The 14,377-nt window shown below is 36.9% G+C and overlaps 1 protein-coding gene across 1 annotated transcript in view; it reads left to right on the top strand.

Annotated features, from left to right (window-relative positions):
• Positions 1-14,377, top strand: part of LOC124553212 — a 233,739-nt gene that overhangs the window by 122,059 nt on the left and 97,303 nt on the right. The window contains exon 5 of the mRNA XM_047127105.1: positions 8,837-8,943. Coding sequence (XP_046983061.1) covers positions 8,837-8,943 — 107 coding nt within the window. The remainder of the gene's footprint in view (positions 1-8,836; positions 8,944-14,377) is intronic.

The raw sequence follows: 14,377 nt of genomic DNA, 5'->3' as shown, positions 1-14,377 counted from the left end.
ACATGTTCTGTTGCACTTCAAACTGGCGGATGGGCATGGCCACTGTGCAAACTTACGTTCAACCACAATTTAAGAACAAATGGAAAATGATAGTGCCCATTAACTATACGTTCTTGAAATCAGCATGAAATGCTTATTTCTATGGACCAAGAATTTTTTTTCCAATTTTTGGTCATTTTCACAAGCATGTCCCCTTAAGAACTTAAGTAAGAAAGTCTTAACAGTTATCAGAACTTGTGAACTGTGCCAGATAATGACGGATGACAATCAAGTGGTGATGTGTAAGTTGTATCTTAGGTGGGGAGGCTAGCATGCCTCAGCAATTCATATAGCCGTACCATAGGTGCAACGACAACAGAGGGGTATCTGTTGAGAGTCTAGACAAACATGTGGTTCCTGAAAAGGGCAGCAGCCTTTTCAGTAGTTGCAGGGGCAACAGTCTGGATGATTGACTGATCTGGCTTTGTGGCATTAACCAAAACGGCCTTGCTGTGCTGGCATTGCAAAAGGCTGAAGCCAAGGGGAAACTACAGCTGTAATTTTTCTCGAGGGCATGCAGCTTTACTTTATGGTTAAATGATGATGGCGTTCTCATGGGTAAAATATTCTGGAGGTAAAATGGTCTCCCATATGAATCTCCAGGCTGGGACTACTCAGGAGGACATCGTTATCAGGAGAAATAAAACTGGTGTTCTATGGATCAGAATATGGGATATCAGATCCCTTAATTGGACAGGTAGGTTAGAAAATTTAAAAAGGAAAAGTACAGTGGCAGGAGGAATAAGACTTCTGGTCAAGTGAATACAGGGTTATAAATACAAAATCAAATAGGGGTAATGCAGGAGTTGATTTAATAATGAGTAAAAAAAATAGGAGCATGGGTAGGCTACTACAAACAGCATAGTGAATGCATTATTGTAACCAAGATAGACACGGAGCCCACACCTACCACACTAGTAAAAGTTTATATGCCCACTAGCTCTGCAGATGACGAAGAGATTGAAGAAATGTATGACGAGATAAAAGAGATTATTCAGATAGTGAAGGGGGATGAAAATTTAATAGTCATGAGGGACTGGAATTCGATAGCAGGAAAAGGAGGAGAAGGAAAAGTTATAGGTGAATATGGAATGGGGTTAAGGAATGGAATGAAAGAGGAAACTGCCTGGTAGAGCTTTGCGCAGAGCACAACTTAATCATAGCTAACACTTGGTTTAACAATCATAAAAAACGTTATATATGTGGAAGAGGTGCGGAGACGCTGGAAAGTTTCAGATAGATTATATAATGGTAAGACAGAGATTTAGGAACCAGGTTTTAAATTGTAAGACATTTCCAGGGGCAGACGTGGACTCTGACCACAATCTATTGGTTACAAACTGTAGATTAAAACTGAAGAAACTGCAAAAAGGTTGGAATTTAAAGAGATGGAACCTGGATAAATTGAAAGAACCAGGCGTTGTTGAGAGTTTTGGAGAGAGTATTAGGGAATGAATGACAAGAACGGGGGAAAGAAATAATGAAATAGTGAAGGCAGCAGAGGATCAAGTAGGTAAAAAGATGAGGGCTAATAGAAATCCTTTTGTAACAGAAGAGATATTGAATTTAATTGATGAAAGGAGAAAACTTAAAAATGCAGTAAATGAAGGAAGCAAAAAGGAATACAAACATCTCCAAAATGAGATTGACAGGAAGTGCAAAATGGCGAAGCAGGGGTGGCTAGAGGACAAATGTAAGGATGTAGAGGTATACATCACTAGGAGTAACATAGATACTGCTTACAAGGAAATTAAAGAGACCTTTGGAAAAAAGTGAACCACCTGTATGAATATCAAGAGCTCAGATGGAAAATCAGTTCCAAGCAAAGGAGGGAAAGTAGAAAGGTGGAAGGAGTATATAGAGGGTCTATACAAGGGCGATTTACTTGAGGACAATATTATGGGAATGGAAGAGGATGTAGATGAAGATGAAATGGGAGATATGACACTGCGTGAAGAGTTTGACTGAGCACTGAAAGACCTAAGTCAAATAAAGGCCCCGGGGGTAGACAACATTCGATCAGAACTACTGATGACCTTGGGAGAGCCAGCCCTGACAAAACTGTACCATCTGGAGAGCAGGATGTATGAGATAGGTGAAATACCCTCAGAATTCAAGAAGAATATAATAATTCAAATCCCAAAGAAAGCAGGTGTTTACAGATCCAAAAATTACCGAACTATCAGTTTAATAGGTCACAGCTGCAAAATAATAACACAAATTCTTTACAGATGAATGTAATAACTGGTAGAAGCTGACCTTGAGGAAGATCAGTTTCGATTCTGTAGAAATGTTGGAACATGTGAGACAATACTGACCCTACCAGTTACCTTATACAGGGTTGTAGCATATCCCCAATGCTAACAGTCTGTATATTGAGCAAGCAGTAAAGGAAACAAAAGAAAAATTTGGAGTAGGAATTAAAATCCATGGAGAAGAAATAAAAACTTTGAGGTTAACCGATGACATTGTAATTCTGTCATAGACAGCAAAGGACCTGGAGGAGCAGTTGACCGCAACAGATATTGTCAACAAAAGCAAGATGAGGATAATGGAATGTAGTCGAATTAAATTAGGTGATGCTGAGGGAATTAGATTAGGAAATGAGACACTTAAAGTAGTAGATGAGTTCTGCTATTTGGGAGAAAAATAACAGATGATGGTTGAAGTAGATTGGATATAAAATGTAGACTGGCAATGGAAAGCAAAACGCTTCTGAAGACGAGAAATTTGTTAACATCTAGTATCGATTTAAGTGTCTGGTAGTCTTTTCTGAAAGTATTTGTATGGATTGTAGCCATGTAAGCAAGTGAAATATGGACGATAAATAGTTTAGACAAGAAGAGAATAGAAGCTCTCGAAATGTGGTGCTACAGAAGAATACTGAAGATTATATGGGTAGATCATGTAACTAATGAGGAGGTACTGAACAGAATTGGGGAGAAGAGAAATTTGTGGCATAAGCTGACTAGAAGGAGGGATCAGTTGGTACGGCATGTTCTGAGCCATCAAAGGATCACCAGTTTAGTACTGGAGGGCAGTGTGTAGGGTAAAAATCGTAGACAGAGACCACAAGATTAATACACTAAGTAGATTCAAAAGGATATAGGTTGCATTAGGTACTTAGAGATGAAGAAGCTTGCACAAGATACAGTAGCATGGAGAGCTGCAGTCTCTGGACAGAACACCTCAAAACAACAACAACAACAACATAATAAAGATTCGCCAGATCTCTTAGGTCTTCATTATGTGTAGGAAACTTATGTGTAGGAAACTTAAGTGTCCATCTGTTCAACCCATGTTAGCAAATACTGCTACTGCAGTTTGCAACCATGAGAGGAAATTGAGAAATGTGAAGGTGTGACTTCATTGAGCTATACGTGACACCACATATACACCTAGTGGAAATGACATATAAATTGTATTTCCACCCATGACAGTGCTGTCATCCCATGTGGTGCTGGAGGATTATCGACTGTTCCTTTAATTCTGTCCACTCCCACTTCTGTTTAAATATCTTCATTCTGCATCTTTTTTGGAAAGACACTTCCTTAGAAGTTTTTAATTACTAATATAAAACTATTATAATTTTAATCTCATTTTAAAGATGTTAAGGGCAATCAGAGTAAAATTGTTTTCTTGCTAACTAAAATGTTTCCCACACCATATTAGTACTACTTGCAGATTATAACGTGGCATCTGTCGACCATTTTGTGCAAATGTGACTTAGACGTTAGTACCAGTGGCATTTCAAATGTAAAAACACATGCAAGAGGAAAGAGACATTCAGCATTGGTTGATTCATTAGTTTCAAGGCAACAAAACAAGTTGTCTTGTGATATAGTAGAAACAGCGACAGCACAGTCACAAGTTTGTTCTGAAAGGAATTTAAATGGTAGTGACAAATTGCAATCACTTGCTCTTACTACAATATCTAGAACTTCAGTTAAAGAGGGTTCCAAAACAAACTCATTGAAACATTTTTTAGTTATTGATGAGAAAGTAAAATCTGAGATTATATGGTCTTTGAATAAAGTCATGTCTCATTCCTCAGTGATAAGTTCTGGAAACACAACAGACGTATTCCAAATTATGTTTTCTGGCAGCATGATTACCAAAAAAATACAGTTACGCAAGTGTAGGTTGTCACATATAATTACTTGTGGACTTGGCCCTCATTTCCTGAAACTCCTACTTAACAAAGTCAGGGAAGTTTGATTCTTTTGTGTGTCATATGACGAGAGTTTCAGCGAAGTTGTGCAAAAGGCACAGACGGATTTGGTGGTTTGTTTCAGGGATGAACAATATCGGTCTATATCCACAAGATATTTAATATCTGTGTTTTTGAATTTTGCCACATCTTCTGATTTACAATCAGGTTTCCTGGAGGATCTAAATGGTTTGAATTTGTCACCTAAGAATATAATCAAAATTTCTGTGGATGGACCAGATGTGAACTTGAATATGTTTCGTGATTTTCAATCATTTCTATTCAATGAAGAAGATAATCAAACACAAATATTTCATTGTTGCACTTGCTCACCTCATGTAGTGAATGAACCTTTGAAAACTGCTCGTAATGAAAGTTGCTGGAATGTTCTTGAATTTCTTAGGGTGATCCTGTACTTTATGAAGTATTTTCCATCAAGGAGGACAACCTTCTCAAATATTACAGGGTTTTCGAAGCTCCCTCTCAAATTTTGTTCTGTAAGATGGGTTTGAAATTTTGTAAGTCATGAAGAGAGCACTTAAACAACATATTCCACATTTGAAGAAGTATGTTGCTGAGCTACATAAAAGACCACCTGAAAGGGGAAAGTATAGCATTGCTTCTTGGCTCATAAAGAAAACTATTATGGAAATGGTGATATCGAGAAAAGTCTTATATCCTGTTTTTTCTTGCGCATTCTTTGTGCAAAGAGGACCTAAAAAATTAGAAGGAATGGGAATGAGAAAAGAAGGAATGATTACCGAAAAAGTGAAAGCAAGCTGAAATCAAAGAATTAGAAACAAAAGGAGCAATTATGTTGGGCAAAGCGTCAGAGATTTCGGCAGAAATACAAAATGTAATGAAGTATTATATTCATTTTATTATGACGTATTTTGAGAGTTTGTTCCCTTTAATCAGTAACTAATAATGTATCTATATTTGTAAAAACAGAATTTGTAACTTTTATTTGATATTTTCTGTTGCCTTTAAATCAAAATACAATATTTAATATTTTAAAAATGTTTCATTTCTTATTTCTTCATTTTTTATGTCACCTGTTACCAATTCCTCTCTGATTTATACTTCAAAAAATAATTAATTATAGATATTCTAAGAATTGTCAATATATACTTCTGTAAAAAAAAAAAAAGGACGTTCTGGTGCCAAATTTAGTGAAAAAGTAAACTTTGGAAAGATTTGACTTGAAAAATCTGGAAAATACCATAATTTTGAAAATGGCTTTCACAGATAATGTTTACTAATTTTGCTATCACTTCAAATTCTGTGATATTTTTATCCTGTGTTACTCTATCTACAGGGTCAGATGTTTTGTAAGTCAGCAAATTAAAGTGTATAGTTTTCTCCATAAAATGCTGTGAGAAATTATTGATCTGATTATTGCCATTTTTCTGCATGTTTTCCAGTTTCCCAGATCTTCTCAGAGAACAAGTGTTAAAATTTGATAATATTTGATTTTGATAATTTCAGTGCTTCTGCTGTTATTGAGTATTCAGAGCATACTTTGTTTTAATATATTTAAGGATCTACTTCTGTTGATACGGAATCTTCAACTTTTTTTGTGTAGTTTAAAGTTCTAATTTAGGTACAACAACTGAACAGTTCAAAAGTTAATCAACTAAATTTGCTAAGATCACAGAAATAGCCTGAATTTTTGCATAAAGTGTCATGCTCTTCTTTTCTCTACTTAATGGTCCATCTCGCAATGAATTACATTTTTTTCGTGCATCAGTAATGAATGAAAATGCTGTTAGTGGCTGAGCAATGAGGTTAAGATACAGTGTAGTTCTGTCTTTGAATGTGACTTTGAAAGAAGTGTTATTCTGTGCCTCAAATGCACTAAGTTGCAGTATGTGGCAACTTTTGAGTGATACTTAACAACTCTGTGGATACAAGCTAGACATACACTATCTGGCCAGAAGTACCTGAACACTTCCATGTAATGTGGAATTAACCACTAGACATCACAAGAGGTGGAACAACCAGTATAAAAGGAGGCAAGGAGTATTGTGTGCAGAACAACCAGTATAAAAGAAGGCAAGGATTATTGTGTTGTCAGTAGAGAATCATTAACAGCAGAACGAGTCAGTCAGGAAAGCTTAATGCTGCAACTTTGAACATGCACTACTGATTGGTTGTCACTTGAGTAACAAATCCATCGGCAACATTTCAACCCTTCTAAAGCTCTGCCCAAGTCAGCTGTTGGTGATGTGATTGTGAAATGTAACTGTAAAGGAACAATCACAGTAAACCAGTCCTAGTAGACCTCATGTTGAGATGGAAAGGTACCATTGACCATTGTGGGAGGGAGATTGTAAACAATTACATGAAGTCTGTGAAGGGAATCACTTGGGGATTTCAAATTGTTAGCGGTGGAGCTATCACAGTGACTGTTCGTATGGAGCTCAAAAGAAATAGTGTGCCATGATTGAGAAGCTCCTCACAAGCCTCAAGTTTCTATGGTCAGTGTTGAGCGACACTTGAGTTGGTGCGAAGGCCAAAACCACTGGACACTGGATGATTGGGAATAAGTGGGAATGATGAATCACACGATACCCTGTGGCAGTTCGATGGAAAGGTTTGGGTTTGGTATTTGGTGAATTCTGGAGAACTTTATGCGCTATCCTGTGTAGTCCCGATAGTGAAGTATGAAGGCAGTGGTGTTACATTATGGAGGTATTTCTTGTGCTTGGGGTAAGATTACCTTATTGTGCTTAAAAAATGCTAATTGTGGATGGTTATAAACACATTTTACTGCATTGTATACTGCATACAGCTAGCTCTCTCTCTCTCTCTCTCTCTCTCTCTCTCTCTCTCTCTCTCTCTCTCTCTCTCTCTCTCTGTGTATGTGTGTGTGTGTGTGTGTGTGTGTGCAGACCCAGCATCCAACATCTCTACGTTCTCTGGTTTTTCGCTGTAGGAAGAATGGTCTGGCATTCCTTCACTGACATTCAGCCAAACCATTGAAAGTGTCCACAACAGATTTCAAGACATCATAAAGGCGAAGGTACACCCCATATTAATGTCCACTAATAGGTTTTCGTGTACTTTTGATCAGGTAGTATATGACAAATATGTCTTATATGGGTGAATTTCTGGGCACTTTTGTGAGTGTCTGGTGGATTTACAAATTCAAGGGACACTCCAAAAGAAATGCACACTATTTTTTTTTTAAATCCATGTTTTATTATACATGTTTGAAAAATTCACAGTGTGTAGATATATCCTTTAGGAACAATATTTTCATTTCTCCACATAATTTCCATCCCTCTCAACTGCCTTATGCCATTTTGGAACCAGTGCCTGTAAACCCACACGGTAAAATTATGGACCAACCTGTTGGTGCCACTGTTTGGCAGCATGCACGAGGCAGTCATCATCTTCAAACCTTGTTCCATGAAGAGAGCCTTTCAGTTTCCCAAAGAGATGATAGTCACATGGAGCCAGGTCAGGACTGTAAGGCGGATGTTTCAGTGTTGTCCATCCGAGTTTTGTGATTGTGGAGTGTGTGCAGTACGAGGCCTGCCACTGCGAGGACAATCCTCAATATTGCCATGCCCGCTTTCATCACGTAACCTGCTTGCCCACTGACTAACTGTACTGTGGTCGACAGCAGCATCTCCATACACCTTTTTCAACCTCTTGTGGATGTTTCGCACTGTCTCATTTTCACAGCACAGGAATTCTATCACAGCACGTTGCTTGTGACGAACATCAAGTGTAGCAGCCATCTTGAAGACATGCTGTGACGGTGGCACTCATGGGAACAGGTTGAAATAAGTTTGAAAACAAGTGGAAAGAATGTATCTAAACATTGTAAAACTTTCACACATTCAGAATGAAAACTGTATTTTTACATAAATAGTGTGCATTTCTTTTGCAGTGACCCTCATAGAATGAGGAGGGATGGTTTTCTAGATTCTGGGAAAAATACTTGGGCAAACATGACAATGTCTAACAGCACATCCCATGTTAAATGTTGTGATGAAAACAGATGCAAAGAGCTACATTTCATTGCTGACACCAATATAATCTCTGGTCCTAGTGGGCACCACTAAACTTGCTATATCTGTGCAATCCTGTTACTTCTTTGACAGTCAGTTGCTTCCTTGATGAAGATAATGACAATTATTGTCTAAAGCTCGGATGTTCAGAGAATTACAGTGACAAGAACAGTTTGCGCAACAAATCTCAAGGTAGAAATACATACGGTTTGCCACTTTTATAGGCCCAATATATAATTTGAGGTCCTGCAGATATGTTTGCAAATATGTTTGGTGAAATAATAAAAGTGGAGTACCTTTTGACTTGTAAAATTACTATTCATTAATGCAAGATCCCTGCTCTTGTGACATTTAACAAGCAGAAAATACGGTTAAGTTTGTTTGGATAAAATTCTGCTGCTAAACTAGATCAGTGATTTGCAAAATATGATAAATGTTAAAAATAACTTTCATGTAGTGGTGCATTAAATGTTGGTTTTGTAATGCATATCTATACACAGTTAATTTTATACGTGTTACAATATGCATGCAATCATTTTATTGTTTATCTTCTTTATCTTTATAGGAGTGGTATAGTTCAGACTGAACCAATAATAAAACGAATAGATTCCCATACTGTGGCCAGTCGAAATTCTTTATGCAAATTGAAAAATTTCAGGGATGAAGACTGTGGTATGTTCTGCCATTTTTTATTACACTGTTATGGAAAAAATTGTTTATTTTCTAAATATTTGGTACAAACTGAATCTGATTGAATTGTTCCAAAAGACACATTTTCTACTATTTAGAATGTGAATGGCTCATAAATGCAGGTGATACAATATATTTCAATCTTTATATATAAAAGGTAAAGTCGTTACTGACTGACTCATCATTGCCCTACCCAAACCGCTAAGGACAGTTATCCGAAATTTGAAAAAAGTGTGGATCTTGTACTGTAGGAATTGAAACTTCCTGGCAGATTAAAACTGTGTGCCGGACCGAGACTCGAACTTGGGACCTTTGCCTTTCGCGGGCAAGTGCTCTACCATCTGAGCTATCCAAGCACGACGCCCGCCCCGTCCTCACAGCTTTACTTCTGCCAGTACCTCATCTCCTACCTTCCAAACTTTACAGAAGCTCTCCTGCGAACCTTCTTCTGTAAAGTTTGGAACGTAAGAGACGAGGTACTGGCAGAAGTAAAGCTGTGAGGATGGGGCATGAGTCGTGCTTTGGTAGCTTAGACGGTAGAGCACTTGCCCACGAAAGGCGAAGGTCCTCAGCTCGAGTCTCAATCCAGCACACAGTTTTAACCTGCCAGGAAGTTCCACATCAGTGCACACTCCGCTGCAGAGTGAAAATCTCATACTGTAGGAATTGTTTAAGAAGGGATTTTTGATATTCCAACCCTAAAGGGGTGAAATGGGGTATGAAGAGTTTTTTTTTTTTTTTTTTAAATGTCACTATAAGACAGTTTTGAAGCTAGGCCTACAAAAATTGGTATTTGGTTTCATGGTCAGAAGCAAAGCAATATGTTTCATCATTTTTGGAAATTTAACCCTGTGGGGGTGAAATAGTGGGTGATAACATTTTTTGAAAGTGTTTCATTATTAAGGAACTATTGAAGTATTGTTAAAGCTATATCTATGAACATTGGTATTTTGACTTCTCGGGTACAAATAAAAGAAATATTTATTTTAGTGTTTTTGGAAATTGAACCTCTATGGGATGAAAAAGCAGATGATATTTTTTATGGAAATTTTTTATTATGAAATAATTTTCAAAGCTAAATCTGTGAATATCTAAATTTGGCTTCTCAGTTGGAAATAAAAAAAAGTGTTTCACTATTTTTGGAAATTCAACCCCTATAGGGTGAAACAGGGAATGAAAGTTTTTCTGGAAATATTTCACTGTGCAAGCGTTTTTGAAGCTAAATGTACGAAAATTTGTATTAAGTTTCTCTGTTAGGAATAAAAGATATGCAAATCACTGTGTTTGGAAATTCAGCCCCTAAGGGGGTGAAATGGGGGGGGGGACATTTATGAAAATATTTCATTGCAAAAGCATTTTTAAAGGTAAATCTTTGAAATTTGGTGTTTGGTTTTTTGGTTAGAGATCAAAAATACATGTTTCACATTTTTGGAAATTAAGCCCATAAGGGGGTGAAATAAGGTCAGACGGATTCACTGATTTATCATTGCCCACACAAACTGCTAAGGACAGAAACTTTAAGTTTGGAGAGGGTCTGGATTTTACACTGTAGGCATCATTTAAGAAAGGATTGTTTGAAATTCCACTCCTAAGGGGGTGAAACTGGGGATAAAAGGCCTTTTTACAATATGTTGCTGTGAAGGTAATTTTGAAGCTAGAACTGCAGAAAGTGGTATTTGGTTTCTTTCAGAAAATAAAAATATGCGTTTCAGCACGTTTTGTAACTTCAACAAGTAAGGGCGTATAATAGTGGGTGAAAAGTTTATGAAAATTAAGTAATTACTAAAGAACTGCTAAAGGATTTTTAAGGCTTTATCTATAACAATTGGTATTTGACTTATCAGTTAGAAATAATAATAATAATAATAATAATAATAATAATGCAGCTTTCAGTGTTTCTGGAAATTCAGTGTCTAAGAGAGTACAAAAGGGGACAAAAAATTTTAAGAAAATATGTCGTTACATTAAAAAAAATGTTAAAGCTAAATTTACAAAAATTGGTATTTCACTTTTTGGTTAGATATAAAGAAATATTTATTAGGGAATGAAAGTTGCTGTAGAAATATCTCCTTAAGAAATGCCAAAGCCATGATTAATTAATACTTTGGACTCTAGCTTCCAGAAGTGCTTTTTTTGGTCAGAAGTACATTCAGAAAAGGCCACACTTATGTGGCCTTAATTAGTGTGAAAAGTGATGAAGGTGTTGCAATTTGTGAACAGCATAAAAACTTGATCTCTGCAGGCCATACAGTCTACACGAGTGAAGCAGTGGGCACTAAGCTGGTTAATATAATATAGCACAGCATTATTGTGCACTGACAAAACGAAAGGAGTGTGGTAGAGGTGTTGTAACATATTTATACTGAGGATTTATTCTTTTCTGAATTTGGTGATTTCATGGGATTTCTGATAGCTCGACATATACAGCATTTTATCTTGCATTTGGGCACCCTTTGTGTCCATTGAAAAATTGGAAATGTGGAGTCATTATGAGCTTACACCAAATCATTTGACATAGAAGCAATCATTTTTTTCGCAAATTGGTTTTTATTATACCCATTTTGTTATATAGTCTATAATTTAATTCAAAATATTGTCAAAATTTAATATTAACACCATTTCAGGGAGAATAAGGGTTCAACAGATTTGGAATCCAGAATGAGTGGTGTATATCTGACACACATTAATGGAAAAGGAAATGTTGAAAATTTAGGTTTTGATGTTTTTAGTTGTTTCTACACCAGGAGGAGAAGGCAGGCTGGGACTGGGTAAAGGAACAGGAAAGGAATGATGTATAGATGCAGGAGTTAATACAGAGTTTCACATTTTTCAATGCAACAACCACTGGAGGATGTACATTTCATTAAACTGAGCAAAGGAAAGTCCAAGTTGCGATATCAGCAGTTATGAGGACAGATTGCTACTCAATGTGTTATCTTTACGATGAGTAGCACTCTTATCCTTTTCATTAAATTGAGTGTTTCATTTGTAAAACTGAATTACCATTTACTATGGATGTGAGCGTGATGATCTTGCTTTCTTGGCATGCAACTATATACTGAGTCCAACATGTATTGTGTAATGCAGTATTCTATAAAGGATATTACAGATGGCAAGTTTTGTGTTGCATTTATTTTCATTTGTCATGAATGAACAATCTTTCTGTAGATGTTCCCTGACCAACTAAATAACCAGTATATTTCTGTTGTCAGTGATGTGTGATACTGCATGTAATCCTGTTTAGTCATACGACAAGTTGATTGTGTAGAATCACAGTCCAGGGGGCATGGGGTTTAAACAAATAGTTGTAATGTTTGCATTTACAGTGTTAATGAGATACTTTAATAAATCTGAGCAGTATTTCTGCAGTCGCTCTCTTAACTTTTGGCAGCCAGTGTAATGTGAATTTTAAGTTCAGTGACAACAACAAGGAATTTCTTGTAATGGTGATAAATGGGTATTTGCTTACAAGATCAATGGAGAGTGTTTTAAATCTTGAAATAGGCACCACCAGAGTGCAAGTAATTTACTAGAATGTGGGAAAGATGTGGAGAGAAAATTTTGCTTTATCATTGCAGTGGAAGCCATTTGTCCTTTCCTTTTTTGTGCATGCTAAGTAGCATTTAATGAATAATAATAACAAGAATATTAATGGCTGCTATTGCAACAGTGACAGCAATATTTCATTTTTCTTTCTGCATCTTTTCCACCTACTAGCAATTTGTTTGCACTATGTTTGTGACTATTTCAAGATTTAAAACACTCTCTATTAATCTGATAAACAAATACATATTGATGACCATTATTAGAAATTTCTTACTATAGTCACTGAACTAAAAATTCACATTACAGTGGCTGTCAAAAGTTAATAGAATGTTTACAGAAACACGGCTTGGGTTTGTTATTACATCTCATTTCTTTTTTCATGTGAAGGCCAATTCTTAACATTGTAAATGCAAACATTACAACTGTTTGTTAATCCCCCCCAACCATCTGGACTCTGATGCCACGCTATCAACTTGTACTATGACTTAACAGGATTACAAGCAGTATTATACATTGCCAACAATAGAAACATATTGGCTATGTAATGAGTCAGGAAACATCTGCAGGAAGATTATTTCATCCACGACAAAAGTTTTCTAAGAGAATGATTGCAACACAAAACTTGCCAGCTGTCATATAAATTATAGAACACTGCATTATACAAAACATGCTGGACTCAGTGTATAATAGTATCCCAACAAAGCAAGGTCATCACTCTCACACCGCGTCCACAGTAAATGGTAATTCACTTTTATAAATTAAACACTCAATTTAATGAAATGGGTAAGAGTGCTACTCACCATAAAGATGACACATTGAGCAGCAATGTATCCTTTTCATAGTTATTGGTATTCTCACCTTGACTTGCCATTCTTCAATTTAATGAAAATCACCCCCCCCCCCCCCCCCCCCCCCCCAGTGTTCTTTTCAGTGAGAATGTGAATTTATTCTACTAAGCAGTCCTGAAAGATTTAAAATACAAAAAATTCTGGATGAATTGGAATTTTTAATGTGTGACAAAGGAAGAGCACCACCCGTATTTCTCAAAATGAAAATGGATGCACCTAACAGTTAGCCACACACCAGGAACTTGCGTCACTTTCATTTGACGAAGTGTTTAAGTTGTTGTCAAATTATCATCATTAAATGTACATGTTTCATTGCATGTAGAGTTCTGTCATTGTTCCCCAATCCTACAGGGCCGATGTGGCAGAACTCCACAACACGGTCTGTCACAATTCTCATCATGATTCCTATGCCGGTTCTATAGATCATGGCACAATCATTTGGTTGACTCATGAAAAGTCAGTGCGCACTACAATTTGAAAACACAACTTTGAGCAAAGTGTTAAATATTGTTCAATCTTTTGAGATACAAGGGTTGGAACTTAAATAGTGGCAACTATTTACTCACAACTGGTACAAAAGAGTTACATGTTAGCTCCTGTTACTACCCTTCAAACAGTCACCAGCATTGTGTAGAACCCGTTGCCAGTGATGTGGAAGGCATAGTATACCGTTAGCAGAGCGTGTTCTGTTGATGATGTGAATGGAGTGGTCTACTGCCTGTCATACTCTGGAACAGTTCTGAAGCGAATGCCATGAAGTGGTTCCTTGATCTTCGGAATCAAATTAAAGTCACAAGGACTGAAGTCTGGGGAGTATGGTGGATGGTACAGTACTTCCCAGTCCCATCGACCGAACAGAGCAGACACAGCTTGCGCCGTATGTGCCCACGCATTGTCTTGCAAAATGATGGGTGGGTTGCCCAAAAAGTGTTGTCACTTCTTTCACAAAGCTAGTCACAGGAGATGCTCCAAAAATGAACAGTAATACTGTGCATTGACTGTCTGCCATGGAATAATGTAAT

This window comes from Schistocerca americana, chromosome 11, assembly GCF_021461395.2.
Source record: "Schistocerca americana isolate TAMUIC-IGC-003095 chromosome 11, iqSchAmer2.1, whole genome shotgun sequence".
NCBI lineage: Eukaryota > Metazoa > Arthropoda > Insecta > Orthoptera > Acrididae > Schistocerca > Schistocerca americana.
The sequence above is the reverse complement of the archived record's forward strand: the minus strand, read 5'-3'. Positions and strand labels throughout refer to the sequence as shown.